The sequence below is a fragment of the Myodes glareolus genome, chromosome 6, assembly GCF_982192425.1.
Source record: "Myodes glareolus chromosome 6, mMyoGla1.1, whole genome shotgun sequence".
NCBI lineage: Eukaryota > Metazoa > Chordata > Mammalia > Rodentia > Cricetidae > Myodes > Myodes glareolus.
The window spans coordinates 101029799-101057691 of NC_142031.1; the positions used below are offsets into that span (position 1 = coordinate 101029799).

Below are 27893 nucleotides of genomic sequence, written 5' to 3' on the forward strand. Positions count from 1 at the left end.
AGGTGGGTGGGCTCCTCTCTACAATGAGTAACTTCACCGGAGCCCAGAGACTTTTTTAATTAGAAGAGAAAGAAGCAAGGAAGTATTTTTGGGGTGTACCTGGCTGATGCCAGCAGGCTCATCCCTAGAGAGGGGCCACTGGGCCTGCAGAGCTGGAGTGACCTCTGGTGCTTGGTCCCTCCTAAAAAAGGAGACTGATTGGGGTTTAAGAGGAGGCAAGGACAGGTGGAAGATAAGGGGGTATGTGGGGCGGAGAGGGGAGCTATGTGTAGCCAGCATCAGGGCTTTCTTATGTAGCCCATTGGCCCTAGAGCTCTATTTTGACTGTACTCTTCATAGAGGGTACAGCTTCCTGCCGAAACCCAAACCTACCATGTCTTTTCCAAATGGCTTTTCCAAATTGTTACTTCATCCACTGGATTCATACACAGGAGTACGGGCCCGAGCTCTCGCCTCCCTGTTAACAGTAGCCATTGTCATAAGATAGATGTAGTAAGCTCAGGGTATTTCCTACTTTCTTCCACAAAGGATATTCAGAGCTTTAGAAGATAGACTTGGATAAAAGAATTACATTCAGATAAGATTACAAAAGAAAGAAAGGGAGGCTAGACATAATGACGATTAAAACATTTTAGAACATGGCCGTGTACATCTAATTCCAAGACTCAGGAGGCAAAGGTAGCTGGGTCTCTGTGAGTTTGAAGCTAGCCTGACCTACACAGAGGTCCAAGCCACCCTGGGTTACATAGTGAGACTGTCATAAATCAACCAACCAATCAACCAATCAATAAGAAGACAAGAGATATATGGGTTCATTCTAAGAAAGTGTCACCAAATTAAGCTGAAATTTGACTCTCCAAGAGACCGTCCCTAGCCCTGCTTCCACCCACTTACCCTTTACTTCTTCCCCAGATGAGCCAGCAGTGCTGGAGATGGAGGACCTGGACCACCTGGCCATTCGGCTGGGGGATGGGCTGGATCCTGACTCAGTGTCTCTGGCCTCGGTCACCGCTCTCACCAGCAATGTCTCCAACAAGCGGTAAGTGGACCAGAGGCCTGTAACCCTCCTGCCACAGCCCTGCCAGGCAGGACCAACTTGCCAGGCTTGAAATTTGAGGGCAGAGAAATTAGGGTCCGTGAGCTGCTTTTCCCTAGCCTTATCCTTTCTTACTGTCCTTGGATGGCCTTATCACTTGTCTCCCTGCAGAGGCAGAGCCCTTGAGCCATTGGGGGATGGGGGGGCACAGAGTGCTGGCTAATCCACACATGACTCTGTTCACCCAACGGCCACCTGTGGCTTCTGCTTCTGCTTAGTCCTCTCTGTCTGGTGGTGCCACCGAGGACATCCACCCCCACCCCCAATTCTGTTGGCAGAATTGAGTATTTGGAGACCACGATTTTGACCCTTTGGCCTTTCCATCCCTCACACAGACCCTGACAGTACATTCTCCTCCTCAGGTCTAAACCAGACATTAAGATGGAGCCAAGCGCTGGGAGGCCCATGGATTACCAGGTAGGTGGGCACCCAGATGTCTGGGTCTTGCAGATTCTGCTGGAGTGGGGTGTCATGCCAGGTGCACATGGTAGACTTAGGTAAGACCCAGGAGGTCATAGAAGGCCACAGTTGAGTCTCAAAGTCAGCTTGTCTGGCTTTCCTAGAAGCATCAAGGCAGGTGCAAACCCAAGGAAGTTTGAGATCTCGGCACCACTCAGAGTTCCTTGAAGATTATGTGTCCATTGCTGAAAATTCTGAGGAAAAGGGGGTCAGGGTGGGGGGAGAAACACACACACACTCAGATTGTTCAGGGGTGAGCTGTTGAAGAATGGTAGGTGTATTTTTAGTTTATTTTAATGCTGGAAGTAACATCAACCCTGTTATCTCCAGACAGTAAGAATAGGAGTGATCTTTCCCCTCCTTTTGTGTCTCTATACTTTCTCAGATTAGTTGTTATTTGTTTCTAAAACTAAATTTTAAACGGTCTGACCAGGACGGTTGTGTGTATAGCCACAACACAGGCAGAAAGGGGGCTGAGCATCAGTTGGGGAGAGGAGGCATCTGCCGACACAGGCCTTAGTGGCCTCCACTTCACAGGCCCAGATCCCCAGCCTTAGCTTTCTCCCAGCCTGAGACACAGAGCCAGATAGAATGGCTCACAACAGGCAGGCATACAAGCCAGAAACACCTAGCCCTTATGGGAAGAAAGGCGAGAGAAAGCGTCTCTCAAGACAGGCCCAGGGACCTGCCATGACTCCAGACTCTTCCCTGAGAATTAATAGGACTTAGTTATAGGTCAGAAACCGGCGTGAGTTCAGCTTTAGCTTCAATGCCCATTTCCCAAGCCCCGTACACACCACCCTTATGCATGGACAATCCCACTTCACCTCTCTCGGGTGAGGATAGAAAGGGCTGAATGGCACTGTCTGTTTTCCATACGCCTGGTCATGGTACCCAAGGATTTGCCTTGACTCCCTTAATGCTTGCTTTGGTTTGCTTCTATCCCCATTTTCCCTGGTGTTTAAAAAAAATAGCCCCAAGTGGTGTCACATGGTGCCACCCTGAAATTTTCGCCAACCTCAAGCCCCGAGAGTCCCTTGACGGTTTGGAAGTGTTGCCCCTGACCTATCAAGACCCAAACACAATGTCTTGAGGCCTTAAGGGATTTCTCTGGGAGACAGACACGTGGAGAGCTGCTTCTGCGGACTGAGATCAGGGAAACCCCAGAGCCCCCCATGCAGAGACCATGCCACTGGCCTGCTGTGCAAAAGCACGTGAAATCGTTGTTCGCATAATTTATTTTTAAAGGCTTATTATAATTCAGGCACTGTGCTAGGAGCTGAATATGTGATGATGTCATCCTAACAACCATCTGAATGTAATTGTTACTGCATTTTTACAGTAAGAACTGGAGTCAAGGAAGTTACAGGGGAGGCTTGGGTAAATCAAGGCTGTAGCCAGGGTTCAGAATCACAGCAGCCGAAGCCTCTTGTTCTCTGTTGTTGGGGCTTCTGGAGAGTGTTCCCTTCCGGGTGTCTCTGAGCTCAACACTTCTTCCTCCCAAACTGCTTTTTGCCAGGGACTTTTATGCCCCAGGCCAGACATTTTCCCCTCCCAAGTCTTCTAAACCTTCTGACTTGAATCGGTTGCCCCGTTTCACCTGGCAGGACTGTGTCTGCCGACAGATCCACTCACAGGTCACCTGCATGTATTTCTCCACTGTGCAAGAGGGAGTGGCCAGGATTCAAACACAAAACCTTTTTACTTCCGATAAACATCACGTGCAAACCAAATAAAACCAACAACGACTTCTCTCCCCTCTGGGGAACTTGGCTGTAATTAATCAGAAAGGTCTCGAAGAGCGCATGGCACTGAAGAGAGGCAGAACTCAGGTCCAGGTGGGATCCTGAGAGTCGGAATCATTGGGAAGGTCAGATACCAGCCAAAGGAGTCCTGTGGGAAGAAACTTGGGTGTGAACATTCAAATTCTTTCCTAATTATTAGTGTCTGAAAGGGGACAGACCACTGTCACCTCCTAGGGAATGTGCACTTTGCAGAGTGGGCAGCTGTCCTTATAGCATAGATGCCCATGAGCCTAGAGTCTGTCCCTGCTCTCTTTCCTGACATGAAAGAGTCACCTTTAACATGTCACCTCCAAACAGCTCTCCAGCTTCTAGATCGTTCCATCTCCCGGGCCAGACCTCAGCCCCAGCCTCTGCTGTACTCTACATCACTTCCTTGTGCCCCCCAAGTCTTCATATTGCCCCCCCCACACACACACACTCCAACTTCCCTGTCACCACCGGAGTGATCTGCCTGCCTGGTGATGTCATACTGGCCCTGGTGACAAGGGGACACAAAGAATGCTGGGTGTGTCACCTCCCCCCTCTAGCTTCCCCTGCCATCTTGACGTATGCATGAACAGAAGTCCCCTAAGCAGGTCACAAGGCACCGTTATTCTTGGGGTCCCGCGGGACATCTGAGTAGACATTTCTTACCCAGCTTTGTTCCTTGTGGTCCCTTGGAGAGGCCTCTTGGGAATTCTAACCCTTACCTCAGCGGGGGATGGTGGGAGAGCCAAAGGGGCTAGCTGGTCCTGTGGCCCCGCTGGTGATTCCCTTTGCAGTCTCTGGTTTTTCCTTCTGTAAAGGCTGTGTGTGAACTAGCAGTTTCTTTACTGTCCTGCAATCTTTTTTTTCCCCCCATTGGCATTGTGGTTTTGGTTTTCTCAACATTCTGATGACTGGGTGGCCCATCCCCTTATGGCAAATATAGACAAGGGCCACATGGTTACTTTTAATTGCAAGGGTTGCACACACACAACTGAAGCAGGGATTGTGGGGGCTATGGGAGTGGGCTTCCCTTCTGTCCCAGTACCGGGCCCCCCACCTCTATCTCACACTCCCAGGCTTCCCCTGGGACCATCCTCATCCAGAAATATCTCTTCATTCCATTCAACCATTTGCTCCTCTCCCCACTTTACCCGCCCCCCCCCATGTTGATTGTCAGCTTCTGACCCTGGTCACTGTCACTAGCTGTGCTCCCTGCAGAATACGGAGAGATGAATACTGAAGCAGGGGAAGGGACCAAATAGAGGGGACAAAAGATGGAATGCACACATAGAAACCAACCATCCTCTTGACATGGGGCAGTTGATCTCAGCGGGTACATCTGGCCAAAACCATACTTGTCCATTCCCAGTCCTAAGTTACAGAAAACCTTGGGGCAGGGTGTTAGTTGCAGATGAGCAGAATTTCTAAACCTTTTGTATAAGAAGGTTTCTGTGAGTTAAAACTCTGTGTGCTACTGTGCAAAGAATATTCCAGAAGGACTCCTGGTGTTGCTTCACAGTCAACTTCTTGAAGCTAAGTTAATTAGCCTTGTTTCCTTTTTGGTTCCCTGAAGAAATAGTGACTATTGCAACTCTTTCAAGCGTGGATTCTAAGCATTCAAACCTCAGCCCCTCTGGCCTCTCAAGCCCCAGAATAGAAGCGGCTGCTCACATAGTTCAAGTGTTCCTTCAGCGCACAGTCGTTTCTGCTTTTCTGGGCTTTCTTGGCAGTGGTCTTATTAGTCTTAGGGTTTCTATTTCCCTAGCATCGCTTCTGATGTGTAGATTTTTCTTGGTCTTCGAGCTATTTATAAGACCTCAAAGAACACAGTGGGATGGTAATTTTAGTAAGGATTCTTTTTATCTAAAAACGGAAAATAATTCTCCTGAGTAAAATCATATTTAGAAGTTGCATCAAAAGCATAGCAACTGAAGTGCCAGAGACCCAGATGAGCGGCACAAACAGCTGCCCTTACAGTCAAAGTGGCTAGCGGGGAAATGCTGACAGCAGACAGGAGGCTTTGAGATAAAACGCTAGTTCAAGCCTCCTGTGGAGCAATCCGTGCCCGCTCGAGAGATGGCCGCTACCAGAGGTACCTTCTCTCTGAGAAGCCACTCCTGCCACTGGCTCTCACCTCATGCCTGTTCAGGACTGTGATGGTTTTGGGTGTGCATCATTTCATTTAACCCTCGCTAGCTAGGGTCTCAGCTTGGAGCTGGGAATACACCATTCAGTGGGCCCATGGGGTCCTCTGCATCCATTCCTGGCCATATGTCAGGTTGAGGCTCAGTGCCAAGACCAGCAGCCCAAAAATCTGTACCTGTTTCTGTTTTGCCATGGCAACCTTAATGGGGACTGACCCTGCCAGATCCAAGGCATGAGCTAATGGCTTGAAATGAAGACTCAGACTGTTGCATCAAAAATCACACTCTTTCCTCCTCTCTTCCCTCCTTCCCTGCTCCCTTCTCCTTCCCTTTCCTATCCCCTTCCCTCTCTCTCTCTCTCTCTCTCTCTCTCTCTCTCTCTGTGTGTGTATGTGTGTTTCATTTTTCAATTTTATATATGTATATATTAAACATCTTTTCACATATATATCTTTATCTACATCCTTTAACTATGCATGTCTTTATATGTATGTGCATATAAAGATATAATGTATCTCTTATGTATATTCTAAGCTAAAATATGTGTGTACTAGTTTAAAATCTATAAGCCAGGACTTCTTTATAATGAGATCCCCGAGGAGTGGGAGTTTATCCCAGCCTCACCTGGAGCCCGTTCCTGGCCCTAGCAGGTGTCCCCTAAATATTTATAGACAGAATAGACAGCTGAAACAGGGTTTCCCAGGACAGAAGGTCCCAGGCAGCTAGAGGCCATGATAGGCTCAGTACAACACATACAAAATACTCTAACCAAGCCAGAAAGCAAGGCTAAAGCCACTCGAGGAAATTCAACAAAGAGAGGGGACTATGCCATTGGAAAGGGCTCAGCTTTCAGAAAGCCCCAGGGTATGTCAGAGGTCCACAACATGAACAAGAAACCCTGGACAGGACCCAAAGCAAGTTCAGGGAGACTTGAACAGCTTGGCCTATTCCTACAGATGGGAAACGGGCTAAGCAGGCTTGGTGACCCTCCCCTAGCAGAGCCAGGGTGCTAGGGAGAACTTGGAGCCCAGAATCAACTAGAACTTTTAGGGGGTACAACTTTTTAACACTGTGACCCAATGTTGTCAACTCCTAAGTTTATAAAGAAACAATCAGGTTACAAAAGAGTTCATAATGTTTTCGTAGAAGTTTACTATCTGCATTATACCTCATTCAGGGCAGTCCATGGCTGTCTGTGGTGGGCTGGGCACGCCTGGCTGGCTGTAGGAAAACTGATTCCGGACCTTTCTTCCACATGGGAGAGACTGATTGATCAGGCGTATGGCCTGGAACCAGGATTTGGTAATGCTTCTCTCTTGGCTGATTCTGTAACACTGACCAAGAGGCCACCATCCCCGACACCTCTCTCAGCGCAGACATCCCAGGATCACCCAGCAGATGAGGGGCCATAGTCAACACGGAGCCTGGGATCTGACTCCAGGCTGAACTGGCTCCTGAAATCCCTAGTCCTGCCGCCTGGTCCCATGCTCTGGTAAGACCAGACTCTAAGGTGTCTGCGGTGCTTCATGCAGCCCCCTCTCTCCCTCCCACAGGTCAGCATCACGGTGATCGAGGCTCGGCAGCTGGTGGGCTTGAACATGGATCCCGTGGTGTGTGTGGAGGTGGGCGATGATAAGAAATACACATCTATGAAGGAGTCCACAAACTGCCCCTACTACAATGAGGTCAGTGTCCCCTGTGGCCTCAAGATGGGGAAGGGTCCTACTGACACCGGAGCATAGGGCCGCCAGTTCCAAGATCTTGGCCCACCCTCTCACAACCCAGCACACAGGCATACAGTGCTATACCCTCTGTACCCAGTGTGGCTGGACCCCTGTCTGGCCCTGCTGTGACTACAAATCAACCATGCCTACCTGAGGGTAGAGCAGCTCACACCAGCCTAGCCCAGGTGCCACTAACATCATAAATAAGTCCTTCCAGGTACCGTGTCTCTTCTACATCCATAGTTACATCAATACCCATCATACATGAATACTGTTGCCCATGGCACAGGCAGGAACACTGAGACTCCTGGACCTTACTGATCAGGTCGGGGTATCTGTTCTTTCCACTAGGCTGCCTTCTTGGTACCTGTGCTCCAAAGAGGCCACCCTCTGGAACACAGCCTCCACTTTAGCTGTGAGAAGGAAAATGACTGCTGTCCCCTCCACTTGAGACCACACAGAGGGTGATGCCCCTTAGAGCCTTATCAGTTCCATCTTCCCATCTTACAGAGGAGATAACTGAGGCCTGAGGTCAGGAAGAGCCTTCCCACCACCCCCATGGAGCTGTTGGTGGGATAAGGCCCGCACTAACTGGTGGACTCCAGATGGGACCCCATCATGATTAGATTTGGAGGAGGTGGCCAGGCCTCCCCCTGATGCCTGAGTACATTTCAAGTGTCTGGAAGCCTGGGTGTCCCAAACTCTGTCCTAGAAGGAACACTTGGTCTGTCTATCCCTGTGACTTCAGTTAGCAAGGGGTGCTGGGCTAGCTCAACTGGGGCATCCATGCCTTACGCTCAGCAGTATGGGCAGAGCTGAGGGTGTCCTCGGGCAGCTGTGGGGCCTCCAGTTGTGCAGTGCGGAACCCAGGAACACTTCAGCATTTCAACTCAATCTTGACCAAACTCATGTGTAGCCATGAGTTACAGTGTTCCAAGCTGGTGTCCCATGCCTCCCCGCCCCCCACCCCAGGGCAGGACATCACTGCTCAAGGGCCCTCCAGTCCTGGGTGGAATCGGGGTATCCAAGCTGGACAGCTCTGATCTTATATCAGGAGACATTCCTGACTGGAAAACCTCCGCTCTAGATAAAGGTCCATTTTTCTGTGACGACTGTGGAGAGGAGCCCAGGTGACTCTCTGGGGTTATTTGATAGTGGTGAAGCCATGTTTGGCTGACTTGAAGGTTCACCTTGCATCAGACCTATGTACCTCATGTTTCCGTTGACTTGCTTACTCCTTCCAAAGTAGCTGCCTGGCTCTATAGGCCCCTAGCAGACTTGTATTGTCTCTGCAAGGATCCAGCCCCAATGGCCTTGCCATAGAGCAGCCCACCCTGCCCTCCTCCCTGTGAGCACCGATGTTCCTCCGTTGGTTCACCAATGTTCACAGTTGTTCCTGTGCCTGGTCTTTCATGGTTTTATTCCCTGGTGGATGAGGGGCTGCAGGTCTCCAGGTCTCCCTCATCGCGCTCCCAGCTCAGAATCTGCAGGGACACGGAAGACTCAGTAACACTGTTAATGGGCTCTTACTGAAATGAGGGAGCATTTGCTAAGTGCATGTTTCTTTCTTTCTTCTAAATTAGGGTTTCTTAAACTCAACCATTTGGATGAGTGGAAAATTCTGGATTGACCCAAGTACTGAGGCTACAAAATGCCAATAACAAGCCTCCTGTCTGTAACTACTAAATATTCCCAGGTGTTGACAAATGTCCCCTGGGAATTAAACTCACCCCCAGTTAAGCCCACCCCTCTACATTATATTGCTGTGACTCTTTGCAGCCCCAGGAATGGTTTCTTTTCCTTCGTTTCCTCTTCAGTGAAAAACATCATAGGGTTACTATCTGTAAAGAGACACCGTGACCAAGACATAGCACCTTCTATAAAGGAAAACATTTGAAGATGGCTTTCAGTTCAGAGGTTTATGTCATCGGAGGCTGCTTGTTCTTTTCCCAGCCACCCAGACCCGAATAATCACATAGAAACTATATTAATTACAACACTGCTTGGCCAATAGCTTAGGCTTCTTATTAACTGACTCTTACATCTTAAATTAACCCATTAACCCATTCCTGTTATTTTATATTTTACCACGAGGCTCATGGTTTACTGGTAAGGTTCTGGGGTGTCTGTCTCCTTTGGCAGCTACATGGCAGCTCCTTGACTCTGCCTACTTTCTTTTTATATCTCTGTTCTGATTTCCCACCTGGCTTTATTCTGCCCTACCATAGGCCCAAAGAAGAGTCTTTATTAACCAATAGTAATAAAACATAGTCACAGTCACAGCATACAGAGGGGAAATCCCACATCAGGTTTCGTCCATTACCATGACAGGGAGCATGGTGGCACGCAGGCAGACACGGTGCTGGAGGAGGAGCTGAGAGTTCTACATCTGGATCAGCAGGCAGCAGGAAGAGAGAGTGACACTGGGCCCCGTTTGGGCTTTTGAAACCTCAAAGGCCACCCACAGTAACACACTTCCTCCAGGAAGGCCACCCTCACTCTGACAAGACCACATGCCCTAATTCTCTCAAACAGTGAGAATTATGACCCCTATGCATCTATTGGGGTCATTTCCATTCAAATCACCACAAACACCCTTCCAGCCATGGGGATGCCTTGTTTCTGGAAAGTTCTCTAGGAAGTAGGGATCTACCTTTGGCTCCACTAGAACAGCAGAGGCTGGTAGGAACCCTCAACTGACTTAGTGGCTCTCTAAGCAATCCAAAGGAAGAATCATGCTCAGAAAATACAAGAATTGTGATCCAGCCAACTCAGAGCCCATGGGGTCTGGCCCCAGCTTAGCCAGCTCCTTCCTTCAGTGGGCCTGGTCCAGTTCTTGTGTCCTGACAGCTCATTAGCATGGCTTTAAGCCTGCCTAGGAAGGGGAGGCTCATGACTTTTGTCCTCCCCTAATAGCCTGACCACACATGGACCAACACAAAGCCCCTTCACTACGTGCACATGTGGTCCACCTGGCCAGCCTGCAACCACTACTCCTCCTCCCACCCAGTGCCCACCTATCACCCATGCTATGGACCCTCCTGTTTGTTTTATCAACCCAAAGGACCCAGGGTTGTACCAAGACCCCAATTCTGTTTTCGCCTGCCTTCTGATTCTTTCCCCCTTGCCCAAGTGACACTTTACCACAGAATGTTGTGACCATAACCAGGACACTTCATGGACACCCAAGGACAGGGACCTGGGGTCTGTCACACCCACCTAAACAGGGCTTTCTCCGCTCCTAGCTGGATCTCCAGCCATCTCCTATTAACTCCTCCTTTCACTGTAGAGGTGTGAGCTGACCCCATCCTCTCGCTCTGTCACATTCTCATCTTGTTCCTCCTTCCCCGGAACTCTCACAACACTCTCCTGCTTCGTGGTCTCTCTAGAACCTTCTCCCTAGCTTCCTAAATTGCCATGGCTTTCTCACCCCACCAGTAAAGTCTGCTGCTTTGTAGAGCCCTGAGCCCTGCCCTGAGCCCCTCCCCTAGCCCCGCCCTGCACTGAGTCCCGCCCTGAGCCCTGCCCTGAGCCCCGCCCCTAGCCCCGCCCTGCCTTGAGCCTGCTTCTCCTCTGGTGCTTCTCTAGGGTGTCTCCTCCTTTACCACAGCTCTGTCACCATCCTCACGCTGAGGGTTCATTCCCACATCCAGACTCCAGAGCTGCAGGCGCTCACTCCAGCCAGGGTCCCAAGACTTACCAGGCATGCTCATCAGTTCCTGTTTATTGCGCCCTTACCAAATGCACAGTCGAGTCCTGTCATTTTGATTTTACAACCCCGCCTTCCTGCTTCTGTGTGACCATGTCCCTGGAGTAGAACAGCTCAGTGGCCTAAAATCATTTCCCCATAGCAGCACAAGGGTAAACTGAGGCTCCGAAAAGGAAGTGATGGATCCCGCAATAGGAGCTGTATGTCACTGGCTTTATGGACAACCCTCTGCACACAGTACTTAGTGTTAGCTGTAAAACAGGGGTATGGACATCAACTACCACGTCACAGAATCAGCAGACTGTTGACCAGAACTATTGACCACAGCGAGAAATACCTGCTCTTGGGACATTTGCTCTAACCAAAGCCCTCTGGTGATACTGCCCTCTTTGCCCTGCCCACAAGCTCATCAAAGCAGTAGTAACTGTGCTCACTGCCCACACCCTTACCTCATCCCAATGCACCCAGGACAAGGATGGGGACTGTGAGCATGGAGGTTCACACAGAAGAGGCTCTCTGTTGTGGCTAAGGAAGGGCTATCTTAACCTGAGTGCATCATTCTGAAACTCCCTGGGTTTTATGTTTTAAGACTTCTAAGGTCAGGGTGCATTTCCCAGGCAGCACTGAGGCTCCGTGCTATCTCTATGGCCGCCATACATGGCGTACCCTCATAGTCAATAACCCACTTGATTCTGTGATGCAGTAGTCACTGTCCATACCCATACTTTACAGCTCTCTGAGGGACATGCCGAAGAACAGGTGTATAAGTCTGTGCAACTAGGAAGGGACAAAACTGGCTGAGAGCCCAGTCCTGGCTCCTTGGGCAGGACTCTTCCACACACAGCACATAACCAAGGGGTGCTCAACTTTTTGACATTATAGCATGATGTCATCTACAAATGTGGGGGGCAGCCTGCAGCATGAACATGGGTATTAAGTAGACTGTCCCACCCCCTGGCAGTAGAAGACCAAACTTAGGAAATGGGGTTCTACTTCTTAGCCACTCAGACTCCCAGGACCCGGCGGCTCAGCACTCCTGCTCCTGTGAGCTTTGAGACTCACGGGGAAATAGTGGGACATAGGCAGGCACTGCTAGAAGGAAGGGGCTGCCAGTGACGTCATTCTGCATCCTTCCCCCTCTAGTATTTCGTCTTCGACTTCCACGTCTCTCCTGACGTCATGTTTGACAAGATCATCAAGATCTCGGTGAGTGGAGAGCAGGGGCCTCCGGCTGGGCTTACGCTGGATCTCTGCACAACCCTGTAACCCGCTGTTCGTAACACAGCAGTCCTGTGCCTGGACACACAGCTGGGCAAAGGATAGCATGGAATAGATACTAGCCCCTCTTGCCCCTTCAGCTGGTTCCCTCTACAGAGTGTAAAACCTACTCACTTATACATAACAGTGGCGGGGGGGGGTGCGTGGTGTAGGGTGGGAAGGGCTGGTGCTGAGCTTCAGCAGACCAGCTTGTCATCTGCCAAATATCTTCCCACTTTACCCTGAAACGTGGGTCCCAAGAAAGACAGAGTTAACACTATCAACAGATAGTTAACCCGTACCCCCAGCCCCCAAAGGCTTCTCCCCACCCAGCCTAACTGGCTGCTGGTGGTTCTGCCCGGAAGGTGATCCATTCTAAGAACCTGCTTCGAAGCGGCACCCTGGTGGGCTCCTTCAAAATGGATGTGGGGACCGTGTACTCCCAGCCTGGTGAGTAAACCCCTAAGAATGGACGGTGCACACATCTCCAGAAGCAACAAACAGGGTGCCTCCTGCTGTATCCGTTCCCAGCTCATCCATCCAGGAGCACAGATACAATCCACTGGCCGTTTGTATGCAGCCATAGGGGTGGCAGTGAAGTGGTGTGCACTCTACACACAGATGTACGTGCCATGTGCACCATGTCTGCTAGTTGCTTGGTCAGTACGGGAAGGGGGATCTGGGAATTGTAGTACAGAGAGGAGGCAGCTTAAATACATGGCTTCTCTGGTGTCAGATGAGGGCATGTCCACCCACTGCCCCTGGCTGGCATCTGCTGAGCAGAAAAAAAACAAAAACAAAAACAAAACAAAAGCCTTGCCATCCTTACAAAGTCCCTGTCGCCCCTTCTCTGGCAATTAAGAGGCCCGAGGCTCACAGATGTGCCAGGGTTTGGCTCAGCTAATCATCTAATTAGGGGGACCCAGGGCATGTGTTTCAGAGAACCCATAGAGTCCCACCGTCCAATCTAAATGTGACAATAGATAGCAAGTGTAATAAACTTTGGGGGACACTGAGCTCTAAAACCACTTTTTCACAAGGAACCTAGGCCCCCTGAGGAGCAGCCATGGTGGGAGGAGCTGTGTCTGATTAATCACCCCACAGGTGCCGAGGGCCACCACCGTGTAGAGTTGGCAAGGGCACATCAGGTGATGGTCTAGAAGGTTTGTCATTACACGGTCAATTCGGGGATATCCATGTCCCGGAAATGGAACTGTTCAGAAATCAATAATCACCCTACTGGGCCCTTTGATGGTGACAATACAATCTCATCCCACACTGTCACATTTGACCCTCATAAAGTAGTTAAACACACAATAACATCCCTTCCCACTTTACAGAGGAACCAATGAGCAAAAAGGAATGGGGGAGGGACTTCCGAGGTGACTCTAACAAGGAGGTGAAGCTATTGGTGCTTTCTGGTGGCCCTAATAACACACGGCTGGTGCCCACTGGCACTGTGGCTTACATCAGGAAATGTGAATCTAGTTTGGCTTGACTGCAAATGCAGGAAATTGCTCGCTGCTGCCCTCTGCTGGAGAGGGGCTGTAGTCACAAAGGCCGGAGTGGCTGGCCTTTTCACAGCCAGACCTCCTCAGCCACAGGTGTGAGAGCCAGGCAGAGGCAAAGCCCTAGAGCTGGGTCTCCTATTTGCCTTGTATCTCCAGCTAGAGATTATAGCTTCCACTCTACAAGACCCTCAGAGGTCATAAATCTGGTGTGTATCCCACAGGGGTGCCCCTCGGCGGCATCCCTGATGGTCATCTAGCCAGAAGTGGGCTACTCACCACCTGTGTTTTAGATAAGTGTTTCATGTATGTCAGACCCAAATCTGTCGTCTGTATCCTTTGTCACCTCTAATCTTCACCCATGCTTTCAGGTTTGTCTTCCAATCACTTTTAGGTTTGAAGGTAAATTTTGTGTTACCCAAATCTTACTCTTTCCTTGGTATCCCTCCACCACCACCCCATTTCACCCAACCACATCCATGCCTGCCAATCTACCCATCCTTACAAGCACCCACTCCCTTATCCACAGCCAACAGATCATTCTACCCATTTCTGCCCACCATCTACCCATCCATCCCCGAGGCCAGCAGGCACCCGCTCAGCACTGTTCATCTTCCCAGCCCTCCGGTTACCTTTCCTACCTCTCTCTGCTCAGAATCATGAGGTTCTGGGGATTTATGGCACCCTCTTCCTGAGGCCCCCGGCTCAGCAGAAGTCACTTCAGTGACTTCAAGCACTGAGGCTTACTGGCTTCTCATTGCCCTTGAACCTCATTTGATATTGGCTTTAGCTCTCCTGAGAGCTGGACCAGCTGACCCACACAGTCAGGCTGGGTTCTACCCCCTTCCCTAACCGCACCTCAAGGTTCCCACTGGGGTCAGAACCTTGCAGGACACAAGTGTAAAAGGAGGGACATTCTGAGCCCCTGGAGGTTTCAGTACCTGCAGAATACTATTAAGAAGGTACCCCTACCCAGTATCAGCTCACTAGCTTTAAAATCACCCCAGTGGGGCAGATCTTCTTAAAATGCCTCCTTCGCTGACACTCGTACTTTTCTCCATACTATCCTGAGTCCTGGGGACACTGCAGAGACACACTGCTGATCTCTGTTTAAACATGGAGACAGGCCATGTATAGCTGTACTGTGAGGTGGGAGGCGTGCACACAGGGCCCTGAGAGCACCAAGGGGTCAGAACCATCCCTCTGAAGAGCAGAGTCAGAGGAGGTTGCAGGGACACAAGGAGACGTTTTCCAGCTAAACAAGGAAGAGAAGGAAGGTGGAGCATTTGGAGCAGACGCAGTGGCCTCGAGTCTGACCCGGCGCAAGCTCAAGAGGCAGTGAGCCCTTTGCCTGAACGGTGCTGGGGTGGCAGAGCCAAGCAGGGAAGAGAGTAGCAGGACCCCCTTGCCAAAACTTTGGGCTTCACCTCGAGATGCAGGAGAACTCAAAAGGACTGAAGTGGGGGGACATGATAAGGGGAGCCTCTATTTTAGTAGGACCTATGTGGGACCCACTGTAGCAGGGACCAGAGGAGAGATGACAAGCAACCGACCTGGAAGCAATCTGGAGTCCTGAAGTATGCTCCTGGGTGGGGACATGCCCAGCCCTCTGGCTACGGAGGCTCTCTGTCTTCACTGGGCGGGTGCGAGTAGAGCTGCGACCCCCAAGTCTCTTGGGCCTGTAGCCTTGAGCTTGGATGTCCCGTGGCCTGGCTTGGGATGGGGATGACAGGCACAATGCCCTCCTCGCCACTGCAGAACACCAGTTCCATCACAAATGGGCCATCCTGTCGGACCCCGATGACATCTCTGCCGGGCTGAAGGGCTATGTAAAGTGCGATGTCGCTGTGGTGGGCAAGGGAGACAACATCAAGACACCCCACAAGGCCAACGAAACAGACGAGGATGACATCGAGGGGTGAGGCCCCCGTCTCCCCTAGAGCCCTGCACACAACCCTTCCATCCCCCAAAAGGAAGTTCCTGAAGTGGCCTGATCCCAGAGCTCTTTCCGTCGCTCCCTTACTTCCAAGACCCACCCTGCCTCCCAGTCTCTCCCCCAGAGCCCGGGGCAGTGTGGCCGCTGAGTTAACAGAGGGCAGTGCTTTGGCATCAGATTTCCAACTGAGAAAGCTGGTGGAAAGAGGAGATGCTGGCACCTAAGAGTCCTACTGCTGCCAGGGCCCGAGGGTTCCAGTGCCATGTACTCAGGCAGCAGAGAGATGGCATTCAGTGTGCCAATCTCAGCAGCGGGTGGTGGCTGCTGAGAAACACTCCAGGACATCGTCTGGACTCTCGAAATGTGCTGGGGTCCAGTGAGCCTGGTCTCCCACGGGCTGGGGGAGGAGACCGGCCCCTGAGAGGTTTTTGTCATGGGGAGAAAGGTGGCAAACAGATTTGAGAGTTGACGTCATGATTAGCATCCTCCACGCACTGTAGCCTGTGTGTTGCTTTCCTGGGAAGTGGCTATTTGTATTATTGCCACTTTAATGTGGGAGACGCTGAATCTTGATGAGATGAGAAGCTTTTCACAGAATCCTAAAAGTGGATAGGACCACGAATTAGTGTCCTTAATAAAAGTGTGGGTCCTCTGAAGCTGTCCTTCACAGATTATGCCAGGCCCCAGGGGGATGCAACTGCTAAGATGTGGGGTGGCGGGGGGGGGGGGAGACAGGCGTGTGTGTGTGTGTGTGTGTGTGTGCATACACACATGCATACAAGACAGAGAACACTCATGTGCAAGTGCACACTTGCTCTGTCTCATCTCCCTCTCCACCTCTCCTCCTGTCATACTCCTTGACTAGCTCTTGGTCTAACTAAGGACCTAAGATGCAAAGCTGATTCTCTAAGCCTGGTTCATGGTGGATTTGATGTGCTGCCTGCTTCTCACAGGAACTTGCTGCTCCCGGAAGGTGTGCCCGCAGAACGTCAGTGGGCCCGGTTCTACGTAAAAATTTACCGAGCAGAGGGACTGCCCCGGATGAACACCAGCCTCATGGCCAACGTGAAGAAGGCTTTCATTGGGGAGAACAAGGATCTCGTCGACCCCTACGTGCAAGTCTTCTTTGCTGGCCAGAAGGTACTGAGGACGGAAATTCTGAAGGATGGGATGATGGGCTTAAAGAACAGGCGGTGGATGGGAGGAAGGGGCACACCAGGAGAAATCTGGAACCTCCAGCTGGGAACGCATACACCACACAGCACATGCTAGCCCTGACTTCTTCTCACCAGGGCAAAACATCCGTGCAGAAGAGCAGCTATGAGCCGCTGTGGAACGAGCAGGTCGTCTTTACAGACCTGTTTCCCCCGCTCTGCAAGCGCATGAAGGTGCAGATCCGAGACTCCGACAAGGTCAATGACGTGGCCATTGGCACCCATTTCATTGACCTGCGTAAGATTTCCAACGATGGAGACAAAGGTTAGCAGCCTGGCATGGGTGTATCCAGGGCGAGAAGGGGACGTGAAGGGAAGAGTAAATGAGGCCCCTTTTCCTTGCACCACCTCCGGACCTCAGCCAGAGATTGAAGGGTCTTATCTGTAACCCTACCTCAAGGAAAGGGAGGACGTAATAACCCACGACTGTTCGGAGCTGACTGGATTTAGCAATTAGCTGTGTTGCCTTTGCACCCGTTTTCCCATTGGCCAAGTGACAATAAGAACCATCATGTGTTACAGTGCACACGCTCTGTAAATGTAATCTCCGAGTTCTCACTAGTACTGGTGAGTAGTGACCCCTGTGGGGACTGACCGTATCCCAGAATCTGGGAACAAGGCCGGGCACAAGGACACAGTGAGACGAGATGCCGCTCCTAACCCTCCTCATGCCCCTGGGGGAATCAGAGAGAGAGAGAGAGAGAGAGAGAGGTGATACCAAATGACCAGAACAGTAGGCAGAAGAAACAATAGCCCACGGTGCACTTCTGCATCCAGGAGATACCCAGAAGCCGTGAATTCAGACGATAGACTGGTGCCTCAGGAACAAAGAGAGGGTGGCTGGGAACACCTGCTCAGGGTGTGGGGCTTCTTCAGAATGGGTTAGGAGTGTGCTAGACCATGACAACGGGTGTACAACCTACTAAACATACTCTAGCCACCAAATGTATACTTTAAATGCCAAATTTTATTGGTGAATTATATCTCAATTTTATAATGTTGTGTTTACAAAACAAAAATTAAATATAAGAGCTGAGGAAATGGTTCATGAGGATGAATTCAATCCCCAGAACCTATTGTTTAAAAAAAAAATAGAGCATGATGGCATGGGTTGTAATCCCAGCACTGGGGAGGCAGAAACGTAGCATCTCTGGGACTCCCTGAATCCCAGCCAGGCTAGCCAACTTGCCAAGTTCCAGGTCATTAAGAAACCCTGTCTCAAAAAAGAGAAAAAGAACAGTACTTGAGGAATGACATCAGAGACTGGACCGTTACATACACATCATATATGCACCCCACATACACACATGCACGCACACGCACGTGCGCGCACGCACACACAACACACACACACACACACACACTCACACAATAGTTTTGTTTTGTTTGTTTGTTCATTTGTCTTATCATGTAGACCAGGCTGGTTTTGAACTTACAGAGATCTGCCTGCTAAGATTAAAGGTGTGTGCCCACATTCAGATTCTGGCAAAAATTAAAATAAAATGAAAGAGGGAGGGAGGGAGAGAGGGAGGGAGGGAGGGAAGGAGGGAGGGAGGAAAGAAAGAAAGAAAGAAAGGAAGGAAGGAAGGAAGGAAGGAAGGAAGGAAGGAAGGAAGGAAGAAAGAAAATACATAAAGACGAATTGGATTCACAGAAGGCAAAGCTCAACAAATCCTAAGCACAAGAAAATTGACTGGTGACAGATACAGAAAATGAGGCTGCTTTCACCCCCAGGTCCTTATCAACCCACTGTGGTCACAGTCCAGGAACTGAGAACCCATAAATAATCAAGAGATTACAGAGAGGAGGGAAGGTCCCCTGAGCAGGAGAGGCAGGATGGATGGGCATCCTTTATCTAGAAATAAAACAAAGAATGAAGGATCCATGTTGTGGAGTGTGGGAAGAGTTGGCACCTATCTAAAGGTGGTGCCTGTATCAGTGGGAAACAGGAGTGTGGCTTTCTATCCCACACACCTTGCCAAGGCTCCTGCAGAGAATAAAGTACCAGAAGGCACGCCAGATAGGCATGAGTGAGAAAACTGCCCCACACCTCCCAAGCACCCAATAGCCAAGGCCACAAAGATCCCTGACTCCTGAGTGAGCCTTGGATATGACACAGTCCTTCTACCTCCCCTCACTGACACAGGCTTCCTGCCCACGCTTGGCCCAGCCTGGGTGAACATGTATGGCTCGACACGCAACTACACACTGCTGGACGAACACCAGGACCTGAACGAGGGCCTGGGGGAGGGTGTGTCCTTCCGTGCCCGCCTCATGCTGGGACTAGCTGTGGAGATCCTGGACACCTCCAACCCAGAGCTCACCAGCTCCACAGAAGTGCAGGTGGAACAGGCCACACCTGTCTCGGAGGTGAGGGCAAGGCTGTGCTGGGTCCAGGTCCCTCGCTGGATCCTCTCCTCAACACGTCAGCCAAGTTCTAATTTTTCCCTACTGCTGCGCTGTCTACTCAGGGGCCCTCATCTGGCCCTTTTGCAAGACCTCAGTCCTCCTCTACTATTGACTTATGTGCTACACCAAGGTTCCATTACAGACACCAGCAACCAAGATGGCAGCCCGCCTCTGCTCCTCTTCTCAGCCATGGCTATCCTTGTAGCTCTAGAGCTAGCCATTCTCTCAAGGACAACTAGGCTGGGGACTTGAGTCCAGACTTCCTAGACCCAGAACTGAGTAGGACACACCCCAACTGTCAGCCAACGGCCTGTCTATGACATGAGGTCTTGGTCTGACCCAGGTCTGCTGCCCCACTAAAACTCAGTGTAAGCTTTAACTGCCTCCCCCACAGAGCTGCACAGGAAGAATGGAAGAATTTTTCCTATTTGGAGCCTTCTTGGAAGCCTCAATGATTGACCGGAAAAACGGGGACAAGCCAGTTACCTTTGAAGTGACCATAGGTGAGAGCTGCTGGGGTCATGGGAAGCGTTTCCAGCTTCTGGGTTGTCACTGTGAGCCCCATGTCCTAGGCTACAAAGAGTGGGTGCCTTAGGGTTTCTATAGCTGCAACAAAACACCATGACCATAAAGCAAGGTGGGGAGGAAAGGGTTTGTTTGGCTCACACTGCCATATTGCTGCTTATATTAAAGGAAGTCAGGACAGGAACTCAAACAGGGTAGGGTCCTGGAGGCAGGAGCTAATGCAGAGGCCATGGAGGGGTGCTGCTTACTGATTTGCTCAGCCTGCTTTATTATAGAACCCAGGACCACCAGCCTAGGGATGGCACCACCCACCATGGTCTGGGCCCTCCCCCATTTGATCACTAGTTGAAAAAAAATGCCTTATGGCTGGATCTCAAGGAGGCATTTTGTCAGCTGAGACGCCTTCCTCTCTGATGGCTCTAGCCGTCAAGTTGACACACAAAACCAGCCAGCACAGTGGGCGAATTGATGTGTTTCCCTGACTGTCCTCAAATGCTCATGAAGCATCTCTGGTTCTTGAGAGTGTACTTGACCACAAGAGAGGTCAGCCATCACTCCACCAAAGGGCCAACTCTCTCCCTTATGAGCGACGGGTCCCTTCGCTGGATGGTGCTGTCTGAGCCCTTTACCTCTCCAGGAGGAATACATGGACTGGACGGAGGGGGAATGAGTAAGGAAAGGACTTGACAAGTCACTCTTTGTCCAGGAAACTATGGCAATGAAGTCGATGGCATGTCACGGCCCCAACGGCCTCGGCCCCGGAAGGAGCCTGGGGATGAAGAAGAAGTAGACTTGATTCAGAACTCCAGTGATGATGAGGGGGATGAAGGCGGAGACCTGGCCTCAGTGTCTTCCACCCCACCTATGCGGCCCCAGATCACAGACAGGTGAGTCCTGCCACTTGCCTCAGCTCCAGTGACCTCGGCCCTCACCTCCCAGGACCCTACACCTCAATATCCCTCAACCTTCCTCTGCATCTGACTCCAGGAACTACTTCCACCTGCCCTACCTGGAGCGCAAGCCCTGCATCTACATCAAGAGTTGGTGGCCTGACCAGAGACGACGCCTCTACAATGCAAACATCATGGACCACATAGCTGATAAGCTGGTCAGGGCCAGGCGAGAGGTGGTGGGATCTGGAATCCTGGGCGTGCATGAGGGCCTCACCTGTAAAACACAGGCTGCCTATCTAGAGGCTATCTTGAAACAGAGAAAGGGGGCGCCCAACAGGGCCTGGAGCTCTGGAGTAGTCTAAGGGTCTGCCCCTCTAGGTCTGGGCTCTCAGAGACCACTAAGCAAGGTTCAGGTATGCACAAGGCCTCTACCCAGCCCTGGGTCCTGCTCAGTCCACCACAGTCACAGCCCAGGGTGCTTCTTCCTGAAGGAGCTGAGAACCCATGAATAACTAAGAGTCCCCAGTGTCAACAACAGGACCTGGGGACTTGGTGGCTCCTTCATAATATATATGATATATCATTCACATATATATAGATGTAGATAGATAGATAGATAGATAGATAGATAGATAGATAGATAGATAGATAGATAGATAGATATAAATAGAGATACACCCACATTACTAGGTTCCTCTGTCCTGGGGTAAATGGGAAGCACATCCGGGAGGAGGAGGGCTGAGGCTCAGAGTGCACCTGAAACCCTGGTTCACAGGAGGAAGGTTTGAATGACGTGCAGGAGATGATCAAAACGGAGAAGTCCTACCCAGAGCGCCGCCTCCGGGGTGTGCTGGAGGAACTGAGCTGTGGCTGCCAGTGAGAAGATGGCTGGGGACGGTAGGGTGGGACAGGGGACACTGTAGCCAGGTCAGCGCAGAGGAGGCTAAGCCCTGGCTCTTTCCTGCCCATCCCTCTGCAGTCGCTTCCTCTCCCTCTCGGACAAGGACCAGGGCCACTCGTCCCGCACCAAGCTGGACCGGGAGCGCCTCAAGTCCTGTATGAGGGAGCTGGTGAGGCTATAGCTGGACCCCGGGATCAGGGAAGCCAATGGACAGGGGCCATCTGTTCTTGATGTCACGGCTCAAGCTGTCGCCAAAAGCTGACTGTTCCTCCTATACTCTTCCCAACAGGAAAGCATGGGACAACAGGCCAAGAGTCTGAGGGCCCAGGTGAAGCGACATACCGTCCGGGACAAGCTGAGGCTATGCCAGAACTTCCTACAGAAGCTACGCTTCCTGGCAGATGAGGTGGGTGGCCTACAGGGCAGGGACAGCATCGAAAGGGGCTGGCGTGAAAGTCCGCCCCGCTCGGATGGCCACGACTGACAAGACTGAGCAAGCTCAGTGGGAGGAAAAGAAGACCCAGGAATGAGGGTCTTTCCCTTCCAAGCCCCAGGAGTGTGGGGCATCCGGCTCAGGGTCCCATATACTGAAGCTTGTTCTGCCTGGCTTGTGCCCTCGCCCCTCTGCTGCAGCCCCAGCACAGCATTCCAGATGTGTTCATCTGGATGATGAGCAACAACAAGCGCATCGCCTATGCCCGGGTGCCCTCCAAAGACCTGCTCTTCTCCATCGTGGAGGAGGAGCTGGGCAAGGACTGCGCCAAAGTCAAGACCCTCTTCCTCAAGGTGCTGCTGGGATGGGACTTGGGTGGGGTGAGGTGGGCTCTTGTAGAGGCGCCACTGAGTCTGGCAAGCCTAAGGGAAGGGGGTGGAGCCCTTAACTAGCAGGTATTCAGAGGGCTGGTGCCCACCTGGCCCCATCTGTCCATCCCTTAGTCTCCCACCCCCACATCTATACAGTGAAGGGGTAGGCACAACTCTTTCTAACTCTGCCTGAGGTTTCACTACCACCCTGGGCCTCCCTTACCCTGTGGGCCCTGGAAGCTGTCAGACGCTTGGTGACCCCGATCCTGCCCCCCAGCTGCCAGGGAAGAGGGGCTTTGGCTCGGCAGGTTGGACAGTCCAGGCCAAGCTGGAGCTCTACCTGTGGCTGGGCCTCAGTAAGCAGCGGAAGGACTTCCTGTGTGGCCTGCCCTGTGGCTTCGAGGAGGTCAAAGCAGCCCAAGGCCTGGGTCTGCACTCCTTTCCGCCAATCAGCCTGGTCTACACCAGTGAGTGAGGACTCCTCATCCTGGGTGGGCCACTCTCCCAGCTTGTACCCCCAGAGGACCACGGGGGCCATATGGCATGGCTCAGCCCACTCTTTCCCACAGAGAAGCAAGTCTTCCAGCTCCGAGCCCACATGTATCAGGCCCGAAGCCTCTTCGCTGCTGACAGCAGTGGGCTCTCTGATCCCTTCGCCCGTGTCTTCTTCATCAACCAGAGCCAGTGCACTGAGGCAAGGGCCTGAGGGGAAGGGGCTATGGGGACTCGAGTGGACATGGGGGAGGAGCCCTGAAGGGAGGGGGCTCTGGAGGGAGTGGCCCTGAAGAAAGGGGATTCTGAGTGGGGGGGGGGGGGCACTCTGACTTTGGGAACACTGGGAAGACGTACAATTGATCTTCTAGTTCCCCAGATCTCAGAGGGAAGCCCTTTGGGCAACTGGCTAGGCTGGTAAAAGTCACCAACTTGGACTAGGGCTATGTCCACAAGGCAAGAAAACTTTGGCAGGGCACTGGGAACAGATTTCATAGGAGCCTTGACTTTCAGATTTCTGGAAAAATAGGGGACGCAAACATCCCTGCCTGCAGGTTCCCTGCAGCCATGCCTAGGAGTGGTGTCCGCCACTTATTCTCCGCCCCTCACTCCATGGTGCAGGTTCTGAACGAGACATTGTGTCCCACTTGGGACCAAATGCTGGTGTTTGACAACCTGGAGCTGTACGGTGAAGCTCATGAGTTACGAGACGATCCCCCCATCATTGTCATTGAAATCTATGACCAGGACACCATGGTAAGGGTGGGCACTGGCACCAGTGACCTCTAGCGGACCCTACCTCTGCAGGTTCCTCCCCCTCCCCCTGCACTAAGCGCTGTGCTGGCTGCCCCTATGGGTACTCCTTAGTTGGGTTTGCTGGGAAGAGGGGCTGATGACCAGGCTTTCCGGGTGCCTCCTGGCCACCCACAACCTGATCCTTTTCCAGTACCATGAGCCTCTTGGGAACCAGGAGCAAACCCTGATGTTTTCCCCCTCCTGGGTAAACACATTGAAGCCAATGTCTTCCAGAGATGTTACCAAGAGGTTCTATGGTCACAGCCCCACCCCCACTCCAGAGCTCTGATCCCTACCTACATTCATCACAATCTATAGTAGCCTTGCTACTCTCAATGGAGGTTCTGCGGGGGGCGGGGGGGGCAGGATAATACCCTTTCCAAGAGGGGCTAACTGCCTATAAGCCAACTCAACTGTTGGGGTGCCCAAGGGAATGCTAGAGTCTTGTTGTGTTAGGGTAAAGCTGACTTCATGGGCCGGACCTTCGCCAAGCCCCTGGTGAAGATGGCAGATGAGGCATACTGCCCGCCTCGTTTTCCGCCCCAGCTTGAGTACTACCAGATCTACCGAGGCAATGCCACGGCCGGAGACCTCCTGGCTGCCTTTGAGCTGCTACAGGTATATGGCGGGTGGGCTTGAAAGCCGGGGCTGGGAGTAAGATCTCAGGGCCCCTGGGCTCTCTGGCCTGCCTGTTCCTTCTGATCTCAGGACGCCAACTCACTGGGGAAAGGGCCTGCCACTGTGATTTATGACCTTGTTCCTCAGATTGGGCCATCAGGGAAGGCTGACCTGCCACCCATCAATGGTCCAGTGGACATGGACAGAGGACCCATCATGCCTGTGCCCGTGGGAATCCGGCCAGTGCTCAGCAAGTATCGTGTGGAGGTATGCACCAATTTTTTTTTTTTTTTTTTTTGTGGGCCACCAACCAGCTCCCAAATCATGACATGGAGACTTCTTATTAGTGATGAATGCTTGGCCTGGCTTAGGCTCATTTCTGGCTAGCTCTTTTAACTTAACCTGTTTCTCTTTACTTAACTTTTGTCTCGGGGCTTTTTTTCTTTCCTTCTGCATATCTTACTTTCACTGTTTCTTGTGTCTGGCTGGTGGCTGCCTGGCTTCTGGCCCTAGGTGTCTCTCTCCTTCTCCCTCTTCTTTCTCCTTCTCTCCTCTCTCTCTTCTCTAATTTAGATTTCTCCTCCTATTTATTCTTTCTGTCCACCAGCCCCACCTATCCCTCTCCTGCCTAGCTATTGACGGTCAGCTTTTTATTGACCAATCAGGTGCCCTAGACGGTCAAGGTGAAACAGATGCAATACATCTTTACGCAACTAAACACAAATCCTTACATCATTAAATAAATACGGCATAAACAAATATAACACACCTTTAAACAGTTAAAGTCATATTCCTCAGAATAAACAAACGCAACACTTCTTTACATAGTTGAAGTAATTTCCACAACAGAGGTGCGTGAGGGCTCCGTGCACTTCCCTGCCCTGTGTGTGACCTTTGCCCGAGTCATCCTGAGACTTTTGCCCCATGAAGCACCATGAGTGTACATTCCACATAAGCCATCAAACTCCTGGTCCCCTAACCAGAAAAGGATAGCGAGGGCCCAAGAGTGGAGGGGACTTGTCCAAGACCACTCCCTGGAGCCAACAGCACTGGCACAGGCCTCTAGTCCAAGCTAGAGCCTGTCCAACTCGGACACACACCACTGTGCCCAGAGCCCTCTGTCTTTCATAGTGGCCCTTGCCCCAGAGACCCCTCCTCAGTCCCCGGAAGACATTCACTGTCCCTGCCCATCTCCCACCCTGCTACTGCTTCAGGTGACTCATCCCAGCCACCCTGGGCTCCCTTCACAAAGCCACCCTCCCCCTGCTCTCAGGTGCTGTTCTGGGGCCTGAGGGACTTGAAGAGAGTGAACCTGGCCCAGGTGGACCGACCACGGGTGGACATCGAGTGTGCAGGAAAGGGGGTACAGTCATCCCTGATCCACAATTATAAGAAGAACCCCAATTTTAACACCCTGGTCAAGTGGTTTGAAGTGGTGAGTGTGGGAGCCAGCAGAGCCTAGCAGGGCTGGGTGTGACCAGCGCAGTGTGCCTTAGCCAACCTCCTCTGCCCCTTTCTCTGAGGCATAGGCTGTAACATGTTACTGTCATCTCTCAGGACCTCCCGGAGAATGAGCTGCTGCACCCGCCCTTGAACATCCGCGTGGTGGACTGCCGGGCCTTTGGACGATACACCCTGGTGGGCTCCCACGCAGTCAGCTCACTGCGGCGCTTCATCTACCGACCCCCAGACCGCTCAGCCGCCAATTGGAACACCACAGGTATGGCTTGGCTCTAGTCAGTTCCTAGAAGGGCCCATCTCACAGTGCAGTTTAAGTATCCATTAGGATTTCCTCTGGGGCGACTCTATGGGGCAGCGTGGCAGTGTAGCAGGATTAGAGTGGGGGTGGGGTGGGGAGATGGACAGCGTTAGGGTCAGAGAAGGCTGCACAGGGTTGCCCTTCACTCTGAGGCCCACAGCTAGTTCTGACAGGCCCTCAAAAGGCTGAGAGCAGATGGCTTCTTCTCCCAGGTGATGGAGGAGACCCGGGTCCTCCGCTGGGCATAGCCTCCAGGCCTCGCCTCAGTTCTACTGTCTGGATGCACAATGATCCATCCCTCTCTCTAGATCATTTCCCTTCCTCATGCCCAGCTTGTTCTTGCATCTGCCCTGTCTCTCCTCTGCCCTAAGAAAGCTCCAGAATCCTTAGTAGGCCGTTCTTCCTACCTTACTGCTTCTCACTGTGACTCTGCTCCTCCTCTGTCTGTCGTCTGTCTGTCCAGTCAGGCTTCTCCGGGGCTGCCACGTGCTGTGCAATGGGGCCCCCTCTTCTCGCCCCACAGGGGAGGTTGTAGTGAGCATGGAACCAGAGGTGCCCGTCAAGAAGCTGGAGACCATGGTGAAGTTGGATGCGGTAAGGCGAGTGGCCAGCCCCTGGCTGGCCAGGGACACACAGGCACAGGCAGCACATTGGAGAGCCAGGCAGACCTGTCCTGAAAGTGCAACTCTGATTTAACTCTCTAAGTGTAGTTATTAAGAACCAGCCTTGGTTCACATGGCACTTTCTGGAAGGGGGGACTAGGGAGTGTGTGTGTATTGCACACGTGTGTGTCTGCACATGTGTGCATGAGCAGATGATATGTATGTACAAGAGAAGGAGTAGCGATGGCTAGCGGCGATGACCTGCAATGTTTCATACTTCGGAAATGCCCCCCTAGGCAATGAACTGCTTATGTGAGAGGTGTGGCCTGTACAGGGTCATTGTCCATGACAAGGGATGCCCCAGGAGCCTGGGCTGGGGGAGGAGTTCCACAAGGAAGGTCCTGTTCCTCAGGGGGGTCTACCTGGCAGAGGAAGGTCTACAGGAGAGGGCAGGATGGGCTAGCCTGGAGTCAGCCGCCCGAGGCCTCGTCTCTGCTCAGAGCCATGAAGGGACTCCCTCCCAGTCACATGTTCAGCCTCCTGTCCACTACCTCGCTCGATTCACGCAGTCTGCGGTATTTCCTAGCTCCCGAGGCCTGGTCTAAAATGCTTGACCTGGCTAGTGAGTAGAATCGGGGCTTCCAGTGATCTCTAGAAAGGACAGCAGAAGACACTGGGTCCTGCAGCTCTGGGCAATGCTGCCTGGAAAGCTCACTGCCCAGGTGCTCAGTTTTGAACATTCTGCTGCCAGCTCCCACCCCATCCCCATATACTCCTCGTTATTTGTAAAAGCCCCCAGGTGACTCTAAGATACAGGCTTCCAGGGATCTAGTAAGCCAGAGGGAGCAGCAGAAGCCGCCTCGAGTAGGCCCTTAGTCACCTTAGCAGGCAGCCTGCTCTTGTAAATGTGAAGCTTGCCTTGCGGTCAAGAGAGAAGAGTAAGCATTGGTCCCTGTGTGCACCCTGGTGGCTCCTGGCTTCTCACTTCCTGCACTGGCCCACTGCCTCTCCCTTGGGTTCTCAGGGGCTAATCCTGTCCTCTCTCCTTGGTTCCCTCCCTCTACAGACTTGCGATGCTGTGGTCAAGGTGGATGTGGTAAGTGGTGGAGCTATGCAAGGGCCCTCGGGCAAGAGAGCCATTCACTTACAGCAGTGCCAGGTCGAAGGCCAACTTCTTGGACCCAGCCATCCTTCCCTGAGTGCCCGTCCTGTGGCTCCCAGTGGCAGGCTGTGGTTCTTATGGGGCTATGGTATCCTCCTCACCAAAGCCTTGCCT

General features: G+C 52.0%; 1 protein-coding gene across 1 annotated transcript in view; it reads left to right on the forward strand.

Moving 5' to 3' along the window:
* Otof (otoferlin) overlaps positions 1-27893 on the forward strand; it is a 92264-nt gene that overhangs the window by 54402 nt on the left and 9969 nt on the right. The window contains exons 7-31 of the mRNA XM_085691208.2: positions 913-1039; positions 1459-1513; positions 7025-7156; positions 12048-12110; positions 12527-12611; positions 15428-15587; positions 16559-16745; positions 16898-17084; positions 18966-19189; positions 19623-19731; positions 20460-20640; positions 20741-20861; positions 21422-21522; positions 21626-21716; positions 21837-21953; positions 22181-22333; positions 22629-22818; positions 22921-23045; positions 23465-23599; positions 24095-24256; positions 24404-24523; positions 25530-25691; positions 25814-25976; positions 26479-26609; positions 27684-27713. Of these exons, the coding sequence (XP_085547334.2) occupies positions 913-1039; positions 1459-1513; positions 7025-7156; positions 12048-12110; positions 12527-12611; positions 15428-15587; positions 16559-16745; positions 16898-17084; positions 18966-19189; positions 19623-19731; positions 20460-20640; positions 20741-20861; positions 21422-21522; positions 21626-21716; positions 21837-21953; positions 22181-22333; positions 22629-22818; positions 22921-23045; positions 23465-23599; positions 24095-24256; positions 24404-24523; positions 25530-25691; positions 25814-25976; positions 26479-26609; positions 27684-27713 (3311 nt within the window). The remainder of the gene's footprint in view (positions 1-912; positions 1040-1458; positions 1514-7024; positions 7157-12047; positions 12111-12526; positions 12612-15427; positions 15588-16558; positions 16746-16897; positions 17085-18965; positions 19190-19622; positions 19732-20459; positions 20641-20740; positions 20862-21421; positions 21523-21625; positions 21717-21836; positions 21954-22180; positions 22334-22628; positions 22819-22920; positions 23046-23464; positions 23600-24094; positions 24257-24403; positions 24524-25529; positions 25692-25813; positions 25977-26478; positions 26610-27683; positions 27714-27893) is intronic.